The sequence below is a fragment of the Cibotium barometz genome, chromosome 18 (genome assembly GCF_041138505.1).
Source record: "Cibotium barometz isolate CiBa-2024 chromosome 18, ASM4113850v1, whole genome shotgun sequence".
Lineage (NCBI taxonomy): Eukaryota > Viridiplantae > Streptophyta > Polypodiopsida > Cyatheales > Cibotiaceae > Cibotium > Cibotium barometz.
In genome coordinates, this window is record NC_141063.1 from 46,265,516 (window position 1) to 46,286,596 (window position 21,081).

Below are 21,081 nucleotides of genomic sequence, written 5' to 3' on the forward strand. Positions count from 1 at the left end.
GGATGGTTGTAACTTGACTGCCCTTATATTTTACTGGAAGAATGGTATTCATGTCATCTCACTCTCAAAGTAATGGCCTAATTTATTCACCACTACATTTAGAAAATCTTAGTGAACTGCCTCTTTCCTCGTGCGACTTTATCATCACATCAATCTCATCAGTGGAGTCTTGAGGTGGTTGTTCATGGACACGTGATTCTCTAGCCCCACACGTACATAGGGTGTCACTACTACACTGAGAGCATGTGTGATTCCTTTTGAGAGCCAATTGGCCTAGATCTCAGAGGACCTTCCTCCACCTAGGAGCTACACATGACATGCCTAGCACCCATCATAGGAGGAAAGTTGTTATCTACTTTATGTTCAATTATGTTTTCCTTGTTTAGTATTCATCGCATGGATAAATTGTGTGATACCTTTCTACCATGTGTGATTCCTTTTGAGAGCCAAATGGCCTAGATCTCAGAGGACCTTCCTCCACCTAGGAGCTACACATGACATGCCTAGCACTCATCATAGGAGGAAAGTTTTTATCTATTTTATGTTCAATTATGGAGGAGGATGGTATTAGTGTATGACCACAAATTGTCACTGAGTAGCATCCCGTGGACACTTTTGCTTATGTAGCGCGTTTTGTATAATTTTTTATTTTCCTTGTTTTAGTATTCATCACATGAATAAATTGTGTGTTACCTTTCTAGTCTCAAATACCCTTTGAGTCTTTTGAAGAAATTAATATATCTTTATCTCTTTCTTTACATACATACATACATACATACATACATACATACATACATACATACATACATACATATATATATATATATATATATCAAACACAACTACATAAGAAAAATACAAGAACCTCCATTCTCAAGGCTTTTTGCACAATTGCATGACGGGTTGAGACTATAAAAAAACATCAAACTAGGAGGCAAGAATCACACATTAGCCACTCTTTTAAAGAAAAGAAGACTATTTTGGCATCTTCATATATTCAAACAAGCTTAAAGATACATCTCTATATGAATAACCAATGACCTCATGCTAGAAAAAGTCAAACAATGTTGGAGAAAGTTTACCCTGCAAGTTGGGCAAGTGGACGATCATGACACTCTACATTGAAGCACTTTACACATGGGGTTTACACATGGACATCATATATTAGCCCCCATTCTCATAGAAATATTTAATAGACCCCTCTATGAAGGATTCCCCCCATTCTTATAGAAATATTAAATTGAGCCTTCTAGGAACGATTCCTATCCATAAAGCAAGAGACTCCATGGATCCAAATAAATTGACTATCATGATTGGCCATTGGGATCATCTTTTATAGGTAGAGAGAGGCTTGGACACAAAGCACTAGGGTAAGTAGGCTTTAGTAGAAACAACTCCACACTTGCAAAAATCTTTACTTTATGCACTATCATAGAGAAGGCGTGAGGGCACATAAACTACAAGTTTATTGATTCTTTCTACAAAACCTTTGACTTTGTGCCTTTTTTTCACCACTTTAGGAGCTCTAATATCCATCGTACATGATATAGGGTGTGGTGACTTTGTATGCGACATTGAGAGACTAGTAGAGTACAAGCACCAAGTGACTTTGTATGAGACATCGAGAGACTAGTAGAGTACAAGGGGGATCTTTAGTGAAATCTACAACATTAATGGAGCTAAATAGGAATGCTCCAATTTCCTAGGCACCACAATAATTAGTTTGTATCAATACTCCACCCTCATATTATATTGCCTAAGCATCAGCTAGCTCATGTTTGCACCCCCCCATAATGTCTAGTAGAGCCATGGTTGAGTAGCCTTAGAATGCCTAGCATTCTCGCATTCACATGGAAAGGTGGCCTAGGAGGCCAAATGGTTTAGATACAGCTTGTATTAGATTTGGCACACAGCAAAATAGGCTACATGCTATATTGGATTGTTATCTTATAAACAATCCACACATGAAGTAGTTAGACTTTAATTTGGGATACACTCTCTTGATATTGTGGAACCCAAGATGAGCTTGGATGGTTGTAGAGGAGGTTGGGTAACAATGTAGTTTAATCTAGTTTATCTTTATGGTTTGAGTCTACACTATGGATGGTTGCATTGACTATGACCACAAGCCTATGCGGTCATGTAATAGTCACCCCATGTATACAAACCTATATTAGATACACGACCAACCCCTTCTCTACATAGTTTATCAACTATCATTTGGTTATACTCTCTAGCTCCTATTAGCATCATGCAACCTCCATTACTTCTAGAGCAATCATTAAAGCTCCCTTCATATGAGCTTCAATGACATGGGTGTTAGGCTTTGCCATCAATTGTATCACATGAGTGACATCACTTAACATCACATGAGTAACATCACTTAACTATACATTATTCTTCTCTATCTTTATTATTGTGTTGTGCAATTGAGTTTTTAAGTTTTGTGCTGTAGAAGATCCTACTTCTTACATCATATGTTATATCCTCTTAGAGCTCCTGCTCGGTGTAATTTTGTTTTGCTAACTGTCGTGTCTCTTAGGAGAAATGGTATCTTCCATAACCCTCAATAGTGATGGAAAGCTTAAGAACAACACCAATTATCCTCTCCAAAAGTTCAAGCTTAAGGTTATTCTTTCCTCCTATGAGCTGTAGGACACTTTCATTGGTTTTGATGTTCACCCCCGCTAACAACAAGGGATGTAGATGGCAATGTTGTATGCGATCAGCTTCAATAAGAGAAGATGAATGAAGATGAAGTAGTGAGGTATTTCTCACTAGAATCAAAGATCTTAGTGACCAAATGGTTGTAATTAAGATGAGTGTGATCTTGCTCTCATCGTTGTCTAAGGGTATTAGCACCTAAATATGATGGTTTTGTTACACCTTTAAATGTTGGGCCAGGCCTACTCCTCTCACATTTGAGCAGCTTAGCTCATTACTTTTAGGATGAGGAGTTGCGGTGGATGTAGAGTGTTCAAATACATAGATTTACAATGGTGGAAACTAGGCTTACTCCACTAATACACAGAATAAGGATTTTAATAATTTAAATCAAAAGAAAAATATTAAATGCTTTTACTATAGCAAGAAAGGGTGCATAGCCAAAGAATATAAGAAAAAAGAGGGATATCCCAAGAATGCTTTTACTATAACAAGAAAGGGTGCATAGCCAAAGAATATAGGAAAAAACAGGGATATCCCAAGAATGCATAGCCAAAGAATGTAGGAAAAAACAAGGATATCCCAAGAACGACACTCTAAAGAAAAATAAAGAATCCTAATAATTACACTCTAAAGAATCCACTCATGTTGTAAAAATAGAACCGTTTGTTATTTACAGTTGAAGAAGTGTGCAGTGAGACAACTAATGTTACAACCATGATTATTCTTCGATCATGATGATAGTAGGACTTCTAGGCACATAGACGTTGTTGCCTCTCCACGTTGCCCCCACAGCCACTTCATTCTGTCAACTCCACCAAATAGAGCCTCTGCAATAGCACAACTCGGCCACCGCCTACACACGGCCATCCACACAACATTGACACCATGACCTTCGCGAATTCCTTGCATTCGCCTAGCGAAACTACCTTTTCCACCCCCTCTGCAAAACCCCCAACTTGCAACGTTTAATATTTTTTTCAAAGTAAAGTCTCTTACCAAACCATATTTAATTTAAAAACCTTAACCCATTAAACGACATACATTAAACGACATGCAGTTTTCACCATTTTGTCGCATAAGTCATTTTTCTTCGTATTTCTCCCATTACAGGAGACCATGCAGCACCCCCTTTCACGTAACTAGTTTCGCTCAGAACTCTCCGTATGCTAACTTTCTTCAATTTATATATATAAAAAAAAAACCAGACTTTATAATTCTCAACGACCAGATTTGTGTAGTTACTCTTTTTTTCCCCCCCCTCTAACGAAAATGCTAATGAAACGAAATGAATTACATTTCTCCAACACAGAGTATGCTGCTGAGCCTGCCAGTTCATGCAAATGCTTATTTTTGAAAAATTTAGAAAATCTGGAAATTTTCAGGGCATTCATCACATGCATCCATGGAGTCACAGTGCATGGACTTAGTTTGATATTTCTCCAAAAAGGGCATGGGACTTATGGAGGCTGGCATCTTTGAGGACCTGAAAGAGGAGGTGAGCCAGCTAAGCATTAAAAGAATGCTTACATTTGTCCATGCATGCAGAGATGTATCTAGTTGTGAACACTGTTTTAATGTTTTCTTTGTAAAGATGTCTCCTGTGTGCACGTGCCATGTGTGTTTTTGTGTGTGTGTGTGTGTGATAGAGAGAGAGAGAGAGAGAGGAGCGTCTGATTTTCTATCCGATTGGAGGATGCGCGCACCGAACCTTTCCCGCAATCATAGATTTTATGTGGATGACTGGGCTTGTGGCCATGGAGGCATGATTGGCAGCATTATTGGAGGCACCAATCTCGCAGACACCGTGCCCCAGTTCTCCCCCGCCTTGAGGATCCCTGGAGACGAGAGAGGCATCCTCAAGAGCTTGATTCATGATCCCAAGATTGGCAGGCCGATTGAGGAGATCTGGGGAGCCCTCTCTATCAATCAGGGCTCAACAGTGGTAGATCTTGACCTTGGTCTCGAGGAGATCTGCTCTTTCTTACAGAGGGCAGCCCAAGACAAACTTATCGTGTTTTGTGAGCAGGAGAGGAGCCTTCGTGGACAGTCGGGCCCATAGCGCTCTTCCTTCCCAGCTGCCCTTGGAATCTTCGCACCCCTCCTGATCCTCTTCGTCTTTCGTGAGCCCTATCCTCTTCAATCTCTCCTTCGACAGGTGTTTTCAGCTTTTGGGCAGTTGTTTTCTTCGGCGAGTGTCGACGTCTTTTGGCCTTCACACCTCAGGGAGGCTCCACAGCCACTCCGTCATCCTCAAGTGAGGCTGCCGTCCCTTGCCTATCCTTTTTTGAAGCGGACTTGCATTGACAGTCGCCTCCCTTGGGGCCTCCACCTTGGTTTGCAAGATTGTGGGTAGCCGCTAGGCACATGGACAGCTCAGGTATCTTTTGTAAGCTAGCCTCATCGGCGAGCCTGGAAAGATCACTTATATTCATCCTTTGGGGCGTTGATACTACCAGGTCTAGTTTGATTTGCTTGTAGCATCGGATCGAGTCATGTAGCTAAGCCCTGTCACATTGTATACGGCACAGGCCTTCTTTGCAAGGTGGCAGCACGGCTTCGACCCAATGTCCGACCCTTTGGCTGGCCTCTTTGGGTTTCCCATTATAGTTTGCTTTCCTTGCCTCAGGAAGGAATATCTTTCCCTTCTCCGGGTGATAGATGGTGTTATCGGGAAAGTTATGGAAACCCAAACTGCTCCTTCGGTTCTAGCTCGGACAGCAAGGATCCCCTCTCTTTGCATCTCCATAGCCTCTCCGAAGAAGTTCCTCATGTGATATCGCTTTTGTGTCTGCTCCGTCGTAAGTCTAGGAGAGCGCCACTAGTGCCCCTCCCTTGTTCCTAGCATAGCTTCCCATCAGGGGGAGGGGGATCCCGTCCCCCAGGATTCAGAGCACCAGGTTCCGGCCCCTGAGGATCCCAATGGAGGAGAGTGGCATGTCACTGGTTCGAGGCGGAACCGCCATCGGACTTCTAGGGCGGAGCGGCACCATCAAGCACGCCAGTCTGAAAAGTCTGAGGAGGATGTGGTTATGTTAGAGAACCGTTATGTGCACTTATCACAACAAACCCCCGACATTAATGCCCCGAGTCCCATCGTGAAACCCAGCACACCCGCCCCCCCTGTTTGGAATGTTACCTCGCCGTAATCCCTGTCCAGGCTTCCAGGTTCTCTGGGAGTGTCTGGAGCATTTGCCTCGATATCATTCATACCCTCGGTGGACATTGGGGGAAGCTTGAGTCTGGCTCCAACCGCATGCGGAAGCGTCATGAGGCCTTCCCCTCGTGGTGGAGATTGGATGCTAAGTTCACGTTTCATCTTTACCAAGGAAGAGTATAGGGCATGTTCCTCTTTACTTATAACGGCCATTATCAGAGCTTGGAACAACATGAGACCTTTTTTGAGACAGGCTGCCTAGATCAAAGGATGAGGCTGACAGACAACCCACTATGTGGAATGACCTGATTAGAGATGAGGCTGAGCAACCTTTAGTTGCGTCTGGATATATGGAGTGGCGAGGCCGGGAGAGATGTGCATCGACAGTTATTGCTTAGAAGACTTTTAAAAGTCTTCCTATGGATCGGAGACTTATCATGGCACATTTCATGATCAGCATCATCCTAGGTGGCTGGGTGTTTTCTCCTAGGACTGGAGTGCCATTACATGTGTTAGCCTTGCTGGATTAGGATGAGAAGGGAGATCATGTTTTTTATTCTATCTAGCCAAGATGGAGATTGATGAGATGTGACACAAATTCTAGGACTGCCCTTCAGCCAGTGAGAGTAGTTAGTCGCCTAGGGAAGCCAGGATGGAGTTTTAGGCAGATTGGTTAGATTGATGCAACTATACCTCATGAGTGGATTTTTGTCATGTGCATGCAGATGGACATGCATAATCCTAGGCTAATTCCTTATTTGGGTAGTAGATAAACACAGTTTTTGACATGATTAGGGTCTTGTTCGGCACTGGACAGATCCCAGAGGACATGTATCAGGTTGGCCAGGTGCGGAGAGCTTTCTACTGGCAGATTTTTAATATTTATTGTCCAAAGGACTTGGCTGACCAGCAGTTGGCAAGGTCACTTAGTATTCCAAGGCCTATAAAAAGGCAAGGCTAAGGTCAGTCCTTTCATCGTCCCCCAAGGTGGGGCAGGTCTAGATTTTGGCTTTTTATTATCCTTTTTGGGAAGGCCAAAGGCCACAGAAGATGTACCTTTTTGTACTATATGAATATACTGAATATACAACCATCTCTTTCTCTCTCTTCTTTGTCTAGGTTGATTGTTCTTGCATCAAGTGTTTCTATACAATGCTTAATGACAACCGAGAACACTGCTTAGGAACAGTGAAGCAATAGAACATTGCTTTCTACAAAAAAGTTCCTATGCAATGCTTAGGGCTGAAAGAAGACTATCCAGAGCTTCCGCATGCTACAATTATTGGCACATTTCATGATCAGCATGATCATACATGGCTGGGTGTTTTCTCTAGTACACGAGTGCCATTTTAGGTGTTAGCGTTGCTGGATTAGGATGAGGAGGGAGATCGTATTTTTTATTCTATCCATCCAGGATGGAGATTGATGAGATGTGACACAAAGGAGATTATTCCAAGCACTGTCCTTCATTCAATGAGTGGTTAGCTGCTTAGGGAAGCACTAGTGTGTTGACTCTCCCCATGATAATGTGAGCCATGGGTCTTGGTGCATATGGCTGTATGGTGGATGTCCTATCAGATATCTTCACTGGGATCATGGTGAGAGGGAGTGGGACCCAATGCAATTAAGAGTTAAGCCTTTTTTCAGCTACATTGTCCGTAATGCGAGGCTCCTCTTAATTGGACAGATTCAGAGGACTGCTACACTCATGCCACATTGGGAGAGTTATGACATTACCCCATTGAGTCAAAAGAGATTTTGGCACTCATACGGAGGAGCCAAATCTCCCACTTCTTTTGGTTATTCTGACATGGTAGCCCCTCCAGTAATCAATGGAGGGCTATTTTTGGTGTAGATCCCTCTTGCCCCATATGCCCGGTAGCTTCTAAGGTAGTACAACATTGCATGTGGAGGTTTAGAGCTGCTCAAAGGATTTGGGGCTTTAAAGCTCAACCTATGAGCAGATGGAGGAGAGATACCATCTATGTGCTATTGCTTTGCTCACTCAGTCTGGTTCACATATAAATGAGAGGTATCCACCACAAGATATAAGGGAAAGAGGGGGAGAGAGAGAAAGAAAGAAAGAAAAGAAAGATATATTAACGTCTACGAGAGGCCAAAGTCGGCCTATGAGACAAAAAAAATACAACTGTGTTCTTCCGGTCATCGGAAGAAAAGAAACAAAAGAAAAAGTGTGCATGTGTCTGGATACAACTGTGAATCATCATGGATTGGTGGAGCCCATATACAAACCATATTAGGGGGGTGGGGATGTGGATGGAGTGCTAAGGCAAGATGCATCTCTATATGCTGAAGGGGTAGTACAAGCATGCTATGCAGATCTATGTTTAACTCCATCCAGTGCCATAAGAGGGATATAAGATATCATACATCGCCGATGCTGAGGCTGTGAATGGCATGAACATGTACCCTGAGTCTGAATGAAAGCAAGCTAGCCTCTCCTGTGTCTCCATCTGGTGTCTCATTCGGATAGCTGCTATCTCTCGGTGACGGAGTCGGGGTGCTCTATGTCCAGTCTGTCTAGGTCTCCTCCTGGCTCTCAATTCCTTTGCTCTCTGTGCGGTCACCCCACGTGGTACATCAGCTGGCACTGGCATAGCTCTCTGGAAGAAATCTGTGAGCTGGGACTGTCTCCCACCCCTAGTGGGAGCGGGTGTCTGGAGGAGTCTCTCTCGAGAACTATGAAGCTCTAGTAGTAGTCTGCCAAGCTGTCGCTGGTCCGAGGCCTCCATCAACTGATGTAGTGAAGAGTGCTCCTCAAACAATCCTGCATATCTATCTCTGACCCCCTGGTGGGCTTTACATCTACATACAAAGTGATCCTAAGTCTCCACCTCCTCGCGGCACAATCTGCATATCCGCTCAGCTCTAGGAACCCGTGCCGCTCTCCCAGCCTCTATCTCTAGCTGATGTAATGAGACTCGTAGCTGTCCAATAGCAACACGAGAGCTGTGTGGCATGTATACATCCATGTACCGCGGTCGATGTATAAACCCATCCCCCGAGATGCTCATAAAGTGGTCTCTGTAATACAGCATCTTCGGTGGTAGTGGGCTCTCTGGTGCTATCCATGTCTCCCGTATGTAGTGCTGCCATATGTCCTGTCTCATCACTCTGTTCCTCTCATTGAGAGAGAGGTAACCCCGTGGAGCAGACTGATCATACTGAAAAGGTGGCAACCGCTCAATGGCTATACCATGATGTGAGAACCACTGTAGCATCTGTGCATACCAAGATCCAGTGTGTCCAGCCTCGGCCAGCTGTCTGGATGCCTCAAAAGCTCGGCGGGATAATCTCTCCATGGGCATCTCCCTCATCCTGTATATAAAGGAGATCGTCTGGAACAATGCCTCCACTGCCATAGGTGGTGCAGCAAACTCAGCTCGAACAATGTCGTGCGGGACGGATGGTTTGCTGCGTATCATCCTCGAGAGCATCAAGATCTGCGTATCATCCTCGAGAGAGAGAAGAAGAAGAAGATTTGGTGCTATTGTTTGGTTGACACAGTCGGGCCCGCAAATCAAGTTTGAAGGGAACGACAGAGAGATGATCTTGTGGGTTACCTAGGGAGAGGGTCTTTGGTGTCATCTTCAGGACATGCCAAAGTCAGGCTACGTACCTCTAGCACAGAGATTGGACACTGCATGGGAGACATTGCTGGCATCACACCCTGGCACATCTGAAAGGCTAGATGCACTAAGGCCATGGAGGGCACTTTGGTTTATGATACATAGTGCATTTGCAGGATCTGGTGTGATATTATCCACACGTTCATGGCCACTTGGGCGAGGATTCAGGGATCTTCAAGGGTTGCAGAGAGAAAATGTGGCCAATTCATGAGAGAATGGGATCATGGCTTCTTTTTCACTCTCTCATATGGGGCCTTGGTGGCAGCACAAGGCACCCGATTGGTTGAGATTTTCCCCTTGCTTGGTCTGAAATCTCCCTTCTTAGTAAAATTTCATACTTAGTAGAAGTTTTTTTTCAGGGAAAAAAAATGGGGAGAGAAAGAAAGTCTAAGGTTCTTGCAATATAAGGAAAAAGAAAGTCTCTAAGAGAAGATTATAGTTGAGTTGACTTAGTCTCATTGCATTTTTTTGTGAATTTGAACCCTTTGACTGTCACCTCACAGACTTTTGGTATTCTTTTCTGTCAAACTTTAACCTAACGTCATGATAATATTGGCAGCATCGTAAGGATTCTGGTCTAACCCGGGAAGACATTGAGAGTCTTACTGTAGATGAGAACTTGACTGACCTACAACGCACTCAGTTGTTTCTATCTGCCAATGCTCATCAGGTAAGCTAGGTTTAACAACTTTAAGTCTAATAGGTCAACCAACTTATGTTGCATGGAATATATATTTTGTTGAGAACCACGCATCGTTTGGTTTTGGCAATCTTCAAAGCTACAACAAAGTTGTGCGTTTGAAAGACTTCCAAAGATCTTCAGTGACTATGGAGCAGCTGCCTATGATGCGCTTTTCCCAGCTCTTGCATCGTCCATGGAACACTTCAATCCACATGTTCAGGTACGGAGCATAGATGTTTCATACCAGATAACATTCCTTTGCAATCAAGGTCCATGCATAGAGTGTAATTTTGGAGGGTGCTTAATTATTTCAAAGGGTCCATATGGGTGCAACGTTGAAGGATACTTATTTTTTTTCAATTCTTTTATCTTCTATAACAAAATATTTTTTTCTTTTACAAAAGACCTTAAGCTCTTAGGAACCAATCCAGCTTGTGCCCAGTGGGCAAATGGAAGGACTTAGGCATAAATAAGACTAGTCGGGAGGCATTAGGATGTTCTATTCAAGTTCAAAGACGGTTTATGTTGAGGAGATACAGATGGATCAACTGTCTTTTTTCCCCCAAAGAAAAATTCTTCTATTAGTAAAAAAGAGAATGTATGTGTTATTGACCTTGCATTGCAGAAAAAGACTAAGATCTGGGGGGACTATGTCCGAGGATTGACACTTGAGTAGGGAGACTATATTATGCGTAGGAGCAAGGAGAAGACCGGTAAGCCAAACTGGGGCTGCAGCACCATCTGCTCCCATCTTGCTCCTGGACAAGAAGCCTAAAGGGTCTTGGGCTGCAGATTTGTAAAAAGCTGCTGTGTGTTCCTGCACACTTGGGGAGCTACTTTGAAGTCGTTCCCAGCAGCTTGAAAGTGTGTGGAAGAATGGTCCAAATGGCATTGACAGACTCTGCTGGTGGGTTTAGAGTCCCGTCTATAGTCTCCTTGCGGCATGCTTGCCGCCGCCATACATGCTAGGCCAAGAGGCTGCTGCTCGTCTCCCAAAGGGTGGCTAGGTCCCAGGTAGTCAGGGGGACTTGCTTTGCCTGCATTGATGTGATCCCACGTAGGTCCATGCAAAGTGCCATGCCAGTGCCATCCTCCTCATGATGTTACAGGTCCAAACTCCATGGCCTAGGCTATGACTCCCCCCATAATGAAGAGGATGGTGTAGTGGTCTTGTGTTAATAACTGCAGTACCCTGAGCCAAACGTGTTTTGCAGAGTTTTTGGCGATTTTGACCCAGGCTCCCCGTACTGCTGTGCACCCCCCCCCCTCCCTGCTGCACGCCTGAGCGCCTCTTCCTTCCAGCCCTCCTGCCCGCCTTTCACCTTGCCCCCCCTTCCATGTTCTACTGCGCCCATCCTTCTGCCTGCCATTTTCTTCCCAGCCCCTTTCTTGCCAGCCATGTCACACCCCCTTCTCTGTACTGCTGCGCACCTCCTGTGCCCTTCCACCTCCGCCCAGCCATCTGCTCCCCTGCATTCCAGCTTTGCCCTTGCTCCTTCGCCTGTTTTCGCTAGCCGCCGCCTTCGCCTCTGCTCGCCGCCCTCTGTCCTGCCTGGGCTGGCTCGCTATGCTGGCCTGTCTGCCTTCCCGCTAGCCCCTCCGCCCCCCTTTTCCCACCCACCCTTCCTCAGGCCCCCAAGGCAGCAACATAACTCTCTCTCTCTCTCTCCTCCCTGCCTGTGGGAAGCGCTGCAGAGTAAGCTCGAGGAATGGCTCCGAGTCTCCAAGAGAAGCTCGAGGCCCTCGAGACGGCAATGAAGGCACTAATCAAGGAGAACAAGAAGACATCCGATTCCAACCTCAATGAGGTGGAGAACAAACTACACCGGCACATCATGGCCCTCGAAGCACGGGTCACGGACCTTGAACAAGAGAACACAACACTCAAGGAGGAGGTGAGTGCATTGAAAGTGGAACTGGTAGCCGTCAAGAACACCGAGAAGGAAGAAGGGGAGATCAATGACAACACTCTCACGGCCATCAAAGAAGAGATCTCCAAGGAGATCACAAAGGACATGGAGGGAAAACTCGAAGCCAAGTAGTCAGGATGGGTTGAGGTGGTGAAGAAGAACATCCGTAAAGAAGTGAGGGAGGAGACTCAAAGGGAAGAACACCAAATCATTCACACCACCATTGAGGAGGAGAAGATGAGGCATGCCCGCCGCCTCAACATTCGAGTCAGAGGTATAGCCGAGACACCTGACTCCACTCCCGAGAAAGATGGACAGCTTCTATGCATGAAGCTCGGCTATAGGGAAGAGGACCCTCTCCCCTTCACCAAAGCATGGAGAGCCGGGAAAGACTCAACACGCAAGCGAGCCCTCATCCTACAGTTTGCAGGAGAGACAGAGAGGTCACCTTCATGAGAAAGAGGGTGATTCTACGAGGATTACAAGGAGATCCCATCTATTTGGATGACGACCTTACAAGGATGTAGATAGAACACAGGAAAACATGCATGCCGAGAGTCCTACCGGCCGGGAAAGAGGGCAAGAGAGCATTCTATCGCGATGGCCGTGTCATCATCGATGGCAAGGCCACTGATTAGCGCCAGGCGGCCTATGGGACATCGGCTATGGACGATCTAGATTCACAGATACACACAGCAGTTTGGAATTGCAATGGAGCACTTTGGACACATCCTGGGAGGATGGAGGAGGTCATGGAGGGACGGGACATCATACTACTTACAGAGACGCACCAGAGCCCAGAGAGGGGGCTACCCAAAGTAGAGGGCTATCAGCGGGAGTTTACATACAGGGGGGCCACACGGCAGAGCACATCGAGAGGATCTGGAGGTATAGCGGTACTCTTCAAGCGAGAGCTACAGGAGCGCCTACAGGTGGTAGCACGTGACCAGGAGGCTAGATACATGTGGATTAGACTACAGCTCTCAACAGACAGGGTGTTATACATTGCTCTATGCTACTTCTCTCCTAGAGGATCGAGATATGCCATGACAGCAGAGGATGAGAGTAGAGGCGAGGAGGAGGACACAGGGCCATTGGGTGAGTCACCATATGCAGCCCTTTCAGATGAGATCATACACTACTCCAACATGGGGGAAGTCTGTAATATGCGGAAGGTTCGGAGAAGAATCGGTAACTTCAAAACTCAGAATTTAGCACTCTTTTCGCGACGATGGAAATTAACGCACAAACTGAAAGGAGATGTACAGAAAATAGAGAGAGAGAGAGGGAGAGATGGAGAGGACACAGTATTGGGTCCCAGTTACCCTCTGTAGGGCCCCCACCACAGATGGTGTATTTGCTTTATTAGAATGATGAGAAATCTGAAAGAAAATACAGCAATCTTGGACCTTTTCTTGGCTGGAAAATCCTGCCCTTGACCTAAATCCTTCACCCCTTTGCGTTAGCAAGCCCTTGGCTGTCTTGGCCCCTTGGTTTGCTTGAGCACTTGGTGAAAAATGAGATGAATCATTGGGATTATGGCCTCCACTATTTATACTTCTCCTCAGGAGCAGTCGGCCAGCATAGAAGGAGTCGGCCAGCCCAGAATTGTCCCACGACTGGGAATTCAGCATTAAATGCTGAAAAATCCCATTAAATGCTGGGAAAAATCCCATAAATTCTGTGCATCTCTTCCTGGCTGGCTGGACATTAGGCGCCTGCTTTTGAAGGTCTGGGCACATCTTTTGTCCACAATCCCAGGGCTGGGTAGCCTGTATGGGCTGCCCCATACTTGCCCTACAGCCATATAAAGGCTGTAAGCTCCTGGAAATAGCCTTATCTTTGCCCTAGGGCTGTCCTACAGCCCCTCCATGGCTGGTGGGTTCAGCCTGGGCCTTCCTGGCCCTCATGGGGGTGGTTCTACACCATTCCCATGCCCACACTCAGATCCGGGGTAGCCCTATGGGCTGGCCCCTTGTCCTAACCACTATCTATTCAGTGATCTGGCATCCGGTACCATACCTGATACACAGAACCATTGACATCATTCTAGAGGGAGACTCACAGCGCGGACTCGCACTGTTTCATGTGCAGGATAGTGCACACCTGACCTTGGACTCATGTGCAAGACAATGCACACCTGACCTCGGACGACTGAGATGGATCCCTGGCTGACTCGTCCCGGACTGGGCTCACACGGGACCAGTTCACCATCCCAGGTCTTGCACCTTCTGTACAGAAATGTCTACGTGGCATCCAAGTGCGGGATGCACGTGACATCCCCTTCTGCTTAACTTGACGGAAGCTGCATAGCCTCCAAATAATCCGTCAATAATGCCGGATAGTCTTCGAAGAACTCTTTGTCAAGCCATACCGCTTCATGAGTTCCTCGGTCCTGAAACTTCGTGAGGAACTGTCGTAGTCTTCGGCCTGAGCCATGCTCGAAACGGTGCAGAAGGATCTGTTCTGGAACCATTACTTCTGCTTCATCCACAATGTCTGGTTCCGCTTCGTCCTTGATCTCTTAAGATGGTGGACCTGCATATGGCTTCAACCAAGTGACATGAAATACATCGTGCATAGTCCAACTCGGAGGTAGCTTTAACTGCATAGACACCTCATTAATCTTTTTCTGGATGGGGAAAGGTCCGAAGCTCCTGAAAGACAACTTTGGGCATCGCTTGCCCACCTGCTTCAATCTTTGCTTCATAATCCCTAGATAAACCCAATCTCCTTCCGAAAACTTCATATCCCTTCGGTCTTTATTGGCCTGTCGAGTGTAGGCCTCTTGCGCTTTAGCCAATCTATCCTTTACTGACTCTAAAATCTCCTGGTAAGACTCCATCACTCTGTTCGCCTCCGGTACTGAAGACGAAGTCCTGGTTAACAACGACTGGAAAGGTCTTCCAAACGCTGCCTCATATGGAGTCCTGCCAATAGCTGAAGAAAAAGAGTCATTCAAAACAGCTTGAACTAAAGGCAAAAACGATTCCCACTTACCTTGCTGATCGTGGACATAACACTTCAGCACATCAAAGGCCAACTGGTTGTATATCTCTGTCTGGCCATCTGTCTGTGGGTGGAATGCACTGGAAAAATTCAGCTTAGTACCAAAATTATCAAACAATGCCCTCCAAAAATGACTGGTAAACTTGGCATCTCGGTCTGACACTATGGTTCTAGGAATCCCGCCAATCGGGTACCAATGCCGAATGAATAGCTGGGCAACATCCTCGGCGGGCACATTGGCCCTGCAAGGAATAAGCATAACAAATTTGCTAAACCTATCAACAATAGTTAAGCACTGCATATTACGCCTACTCGAACAAGGAGGCAGATTCGTGACAAAGTCCATGGAAATGTCTTGGAAAGGACCCTCAGGAATTGGCAAGGGCTGTAACAACCCTATCTTCTTTCCACGAGGAGCTTTCACCTTTTGACAAATGTCACAGCGTTGTACATATGTAAACACATCATGCCTCATCTTTGGCCAATAGTATTGCCGTTCTAATTTCTCTAGAGTCGAATTCATGCCCCTGTGACCACCTATAATGGCGTCATGGGCATCATGGAGAAGAGCTACCCGGAATGACTTCCTGACACATAGTCGGCCTTTGTAGAAAAGCCAACCATCGTGTATCAGAAAATGGCATGGTCCTGTGGCATCCAATGCCTGTTCCCACTGAGTACCAAATTCCTCGGAATCTGCGTACGTGTGCTTCATGTCCTCTAGTCCTGTACCAACAAGGTCAAGTCTAGTGGTCTGAATCGTAGATACTTGTCCCTTCCTGCTCAAAGTATCGGCCACTGGATTGGCCTTTCCTGGAAGGTACTCAATCATACCACCGAACTGCTGGAATATCTGACTCTAGCGGTGTTGTCGATCACTCCACTGTGCACTCGGCATCGTCTGAATCCAGCGCAATGCCTGATGGTCAGTGCGAACCTCGAAGTCATGGCCATATAGGAAATGTTTCCAATGTTTCAAGGCCTGTATTACTGCTAGGAGTTCTCGATCATAGACTGAGTAGTTCTTCTCAGCGGGCAGTAACTTACGAGACATGTAAGCTACTGGATGACCATTCTGTTGCAATACACCTCCGATTGCGATGTTACTCGCATCGGTGATCACCTGAAATGGTTCGTCCCACGAGGCAAGGGCTAAACAAGGCGCTTCTGACAAAGCCACCTTGAGGATCTGGAATGCCTCCAACTCTCGTGGAGTCATTCGAATCTTTTGCCTTCTTGTTTTCACTCCCTTTAGCAGATCGGTGAGATCTGCCGAAAGATCAGAAAACTTGTCGATGTGGGTGGAATATGCCTGGCATATACCCACAAATGATCTAATGTCATAAGCTGTCTGAGGTACTTCCCAGTTAACAATCTCGGCCACTTTAGCCGGAGCACTAATTATATATCCCAAGTAATGCACCTGGAACAGATAAAATTCTGACTTCTTTTCAATGACGTAGAGCTCGTTGCTTTCCAGCAACTTAAGGACTTTCTCCACATCAATGTCATGCTGCTCAACTGTAGCTGAAAATATGAGTATGTCGTCCAGAAATATGAACACACACTTTCCAATCAACTGCCGGAAAACACGCATCATCATGCGGTTAAATGTAGCTCGGGCGTTCGTCAAACCAAATGGCATGACCACAAATTCATTGTGGGCCCGTTCTATACGGAAGGCTGTCTTGGGGATGTCCCCCTCTACAATCCGTACGTGGTGGTACCCACTCTTTAAATCCAGTTTTGAGAACACCTTTGCTCCATTCAGCCTCTCGAGAATATAGTCAATTCGAGGCATCGGGAATCTGCTCTTGATAGTTAGCTTGTTGAGTGCACGATAATCGACACACAACCAGAAAGACCCATCTTTCTTCTTGACAAACAAGATCGGTGCTGCAAATGGCGACACGCTGGGGCGGATGAAGCCAGCTTGCAACAATTCTTGGAGTTGGTGGTCCAACTCTGATTCCATTGCCTTAGAAAGGTGATACGGAAACTTGCTCGGGGGTTTCGAGCCTGGGAGGAGGTCAATCCTGTGATCCTCCGGTCTGGACGGGGGGAGCTGGGGAGAGAGGCTGTCCCGAATAAAAATCTTCTGGAACTTTTCATGGAGAACTGAGTACTTCTCGGAAGCACTGGCCACCGTCTGGGCTGTCTGGATGTAAATCATCGCACACTGTGCGCCTTTCCTGACTGCTCGCTTAGCTTGAAAGTGGCTTATGAACGGAAAGTTCGGAATACTTGGCTCACACTTAATGGTAACCGGGGTGTTTGACACATTCTGATTGATCTGGAACGTGTGCTTGTCCCACTTGACATCAGGAAGAAACTTGTGAAACCACTGGATACCCAAAATTATGTTTGGCCCTACAAGAAGGGCAACCATAAAGTCACGCACAAACTCTATGCCCTGAATCACTAACTTAGCACCTAGAGCTTCATACTTGATGCTCGTTGTCATACCTGTGCTAAAACCCTCAACCTGTTTGTCCACCGAAGTTAGCTCGAAACGGGAACGCCTAGCGGCCTGTTCCGTGACCACATCCTCAGTGCTGCCGCTGTCAAACAAGACAACGACTCTCTGGCCACCTATGTAGCCAAAGGACTTGAGCAATTCGTTGCGCTCATACTCCTGGTCATGGGCGCCCTTCTGCTTATCTTCGAGCTCCCGGCTAATAATTGCTCCAACTGAAGCACCGGGGTTTGAAGAACTAGGGTTGGGAGCTGAGCTCACCACGGAAGCTGTGGAGGCGGCGGCAGCCTTTGAAGGCTTCTTCGGACAATCCCGAGAAGTATGTCCTTTTGTATGACAAAAGAAACATCTACCCTCCTTGTACTGAGAAAGCTCCTCAACACTCAACTTGCCACGTGTCTTGCCTGCATCCGCTTTCTGGTCTGGAGTAAGCTTAGACGCATTGTTCGAGTTCTTGGAGCCAAAGGCTCCCGGGCTCTGTCCTGGGGAAGACCCCGTCTGGTTCTTGCTTTTGCCCCCCGAGGCATTAGCCCTGGGAGAAGCCGACTGGGAAGTCTTGGGCTTGCCACCATTGTGTTTCATTTCTGCACTCTGCGCAAGCGAGAGTGCGTCCTCAAAGGTGGCTGGCCTAAACATACGCACCTCCCATTGGATTTGCGTGTCCAGGCCATACAAAAACTGCCCTTTCTTGTCCGTATCAGAGATAAGCCTAATTGCAGACACAAGGTCGAAATTTTATTGGCAAATGAAGGACTGGTTGCGCGTTCTGACGCGCTCCCCTGAACTCATCTTCGAGTCGCTCAAGGTAGTGGGGCGGTAGAAACCGTTGCTTAAGGTCGCGGACGAACTCGTCCCACACATAAGCTGCCGTACCTGCTCTAGTGTGGGCATGAGCCCACTGAGTCCACCAAGGAATGGCCTCACCTTCCAAGTACCAACTGGCTAAGATCACTCTGTTAGTATTTGTTTTTCTCACTGCGGCAAAGTAAGCTTCAAATTGATGTAACCATGAATAAAGAGTTGTGGGATCGAGTTTACCATTATACTTACTAAAATTCATTTTCTCGGGAAAATGATTCGAGGGCGCCGCCGGTGTCAATCTGGCGTCCAAAGCTCTGAGGTAACGCTCGTGTTCCACGCGTCACATGGCGTCGTCTTCTCGTTGTCGGATCTCTAATGCACGCATCTACAACTCAAGCAAGGAGCTTGGCTGCGCGGCTGTGACCCCACGAGAGGGTCCCTATCTGGGATACGGAAGGAGAGGGAGGAGGAGATGGAAAACGCGACGGTAGAGAGTGGGTAAGCTCCTCCAGAGCCAAGATCCGCGCCTTCTGCTCATTCAACTTGGCTGTCTGTTCTGCGATTGCTCGCATCATCTGCTGGAACATGTTTGTGACATTCAAGCCTGGTGCCCTAGCTAGGTTGCCTGGTGCACTCTGGTCCCATGGTTCTAGGTCTCTCTCGTCGCCGAAGCTCGCCATAGCAGGAAAATGCAATTCCTTTCCGGAACGCAATCTGACCATCCACTATCTGTGTGGGAGACTTCCGGAGGCTTCCGGAGGCTAAAAACCAACCGTCCTTCGAGGGACAGGAGTCACTCCGAAAGGGGTAGTCCACCGGCGTCTAAAAACCAACCACACGAGCGAGAAAAATTTTCTGGTTTTCTTTGCTGAATCTTTGTACTTGAAGTAGGCTCTGATACCACTGTAATATGTGGAAGGTTCGGAGAAGAATCGGTAACTTCAAAACTCAGAATTCAGCACTCTTTTCGCGACGGAAATTAACGCACAAACTGAAAGGAGATGTGCAGAAAATAGAGAGAGAGAGGGAGAGATGGAGAGGACACAATATTGGGTCCCAATTACCCTTTGTAGGGCCCCCACCACGGATGGTGTATTTGCTTTATTAGAATGATGAGAAATCTGAAAGAAAATACAGCAATCTTGGACCTTTTCTTGGCTGGAAAATCCTGCCCTTGACCTAAATCCTTCACCCCTTTGCGTTAGCAAGCCCTTGGCTGTCTTGGCCCCTTGGTTTGCTTGAGCACTTGGTGAAAAATGAGATGAATCATTGGGATTATGGCCTCCACTATTTATACTTCTCCTCAGGAGCACTCGGCCAGCATAGAAGCAGTCGGCCAGCCCAGAATTGTCCCACGACTGGGAATTCAGCATTAAATGCTGAAAAATCCCATTAAATGCTGGAAAAAATCCCATAAATTCTGTGCATGTCTTCCTGGCTGGCTGGACATCAGGCGCCTGCTTCTGAAGGTCTGGGCACATCTTTTGTCCACAATCCCAGGGCTGGGCAGCCTGTATGGGCTGCCCCATACTTGCCCTACAGCCATATAAAGGCTGTAAGCTCCTGGAAATAGCCTTATCTTTGCCCTAGGGCTGTCCTACAGCCCCTCCATGGCTGGTGGGTTCAGCCTTGGCCTTCCTGGCCCTCATGGGGGTGGTTCTACACCATTCCCATGCCCACACTCAGATCCGGGGTAGCCCTATGGGCTGGCCCCTTGTCCTAACCACTATCTATTCAGTGATCTGGCATCCGGTACCATACCTGATACACAGAACCACTGACATCATTCTAGAGGGAGACTCACAGCGTGGACTGGCATTGTTTCATGTGCAGGACAGTGCACACCTGACCTTGGACTCATGTGCAGGGCAATGCACACCTGACCTCGGACGACTGAGATGGATCCCTGGCTGACTCGTCCCGGGGCTCACATGGGACCAATTCACCATCCCAGGTCCTGCACCTTCTGTACAGAAATGTCTACGTGGCATCCAAGTGCGGGATGCACGTGACAAAGTCCTCCTTATGGGGGACTTCAATGTACATACACGGAACAGTGAGACATTTATGATTTCGAGCACCCCGAGGTGATGCACACACTAGAGGTGGAGGACACGGGAGCTTGCAGGGTGTCAGAGGACATGGGGCCGGATAACACCGGTCATCACTTACTTGAGCTGGGAGCGCTGTCGTGCTATGGCGCGTCTATGGTGTGAAACCATGCATGTGAGGCCATTAAATGCAAATCCAGATGCATGGGATTAAGTGTCTGTGTACATACGAGATGTATGGCGTGTGGAGAGTTTTGCTTTTGAGGGCGTCGCCAGATGTACAGGTGAAATGGTTTGGTGTTGAGCTTGTTACAAGCCTGTCGGGTGAGAGGTCAGATGCTGGAGAAGATGTCAGCTGCTCAGTCATCTTGAATTGTGTGCGTGTCCAAATGATGTGGGCACTGAAGGTTGTGTTTGAAGGTTGTGGAAGCAAGGGCAATAAAAGATAAAGGGGGCCATGTGCCATGAGATTGGTGTGAAAAGGAAATAACATGGTGCTTTTTTTCTTCCAAATAAATAAAATAAAGTAAGAATTTACATGTTCTTCTTCTGGAAAGGTGGCGTGAAGGCCTAATGGGCTGCCAACTCGCCATCTAGAAGAGGGGGTGGAGAAGCGAGAGGGGAATAGGAAGCGGCAGCTGCTGCAGGCGATAACTGGGGGGGGCGCCAAACTGACAAAAA

At 46.8% G+C, this 21,081-nt stretch overlaps 1 protein-coding gene across 6 annotated transcripts in view; it reads left to right on the forward strand.

The window, feature by feature from the left end:
• The first annotated feature begins 3,719 nt into the window (after positions 1-3,719).
• The window catches only part of LOC147629404 (uncharacterized), a 305,268-nt gene continuing 287,906 nt past the window's right edge, over positions 3,720-21,081 (forward strand). For 3 of the 6 annotated variants that reach the window (XM_086812665.1, XM_086812668.1, XM_086812669.1), the window contains exons 1-3: positions 3,845-4,162; positions 10,031-10,141; positions 10,251-10,373. In XM_086812665.1, coding sequence (XP_086668791.1) covers positions 4,118-4,162; positions 10,031-10,141; positions 10,251-10,373 — 279 coding nt within the window. In that variant the 5' untranslated portion in view covers positions 3,845-4,117. The other 3 variants (XM_086812666.1, XM_086812667.1, XM_086812670.1) reach the window with 3 other exon arrangements.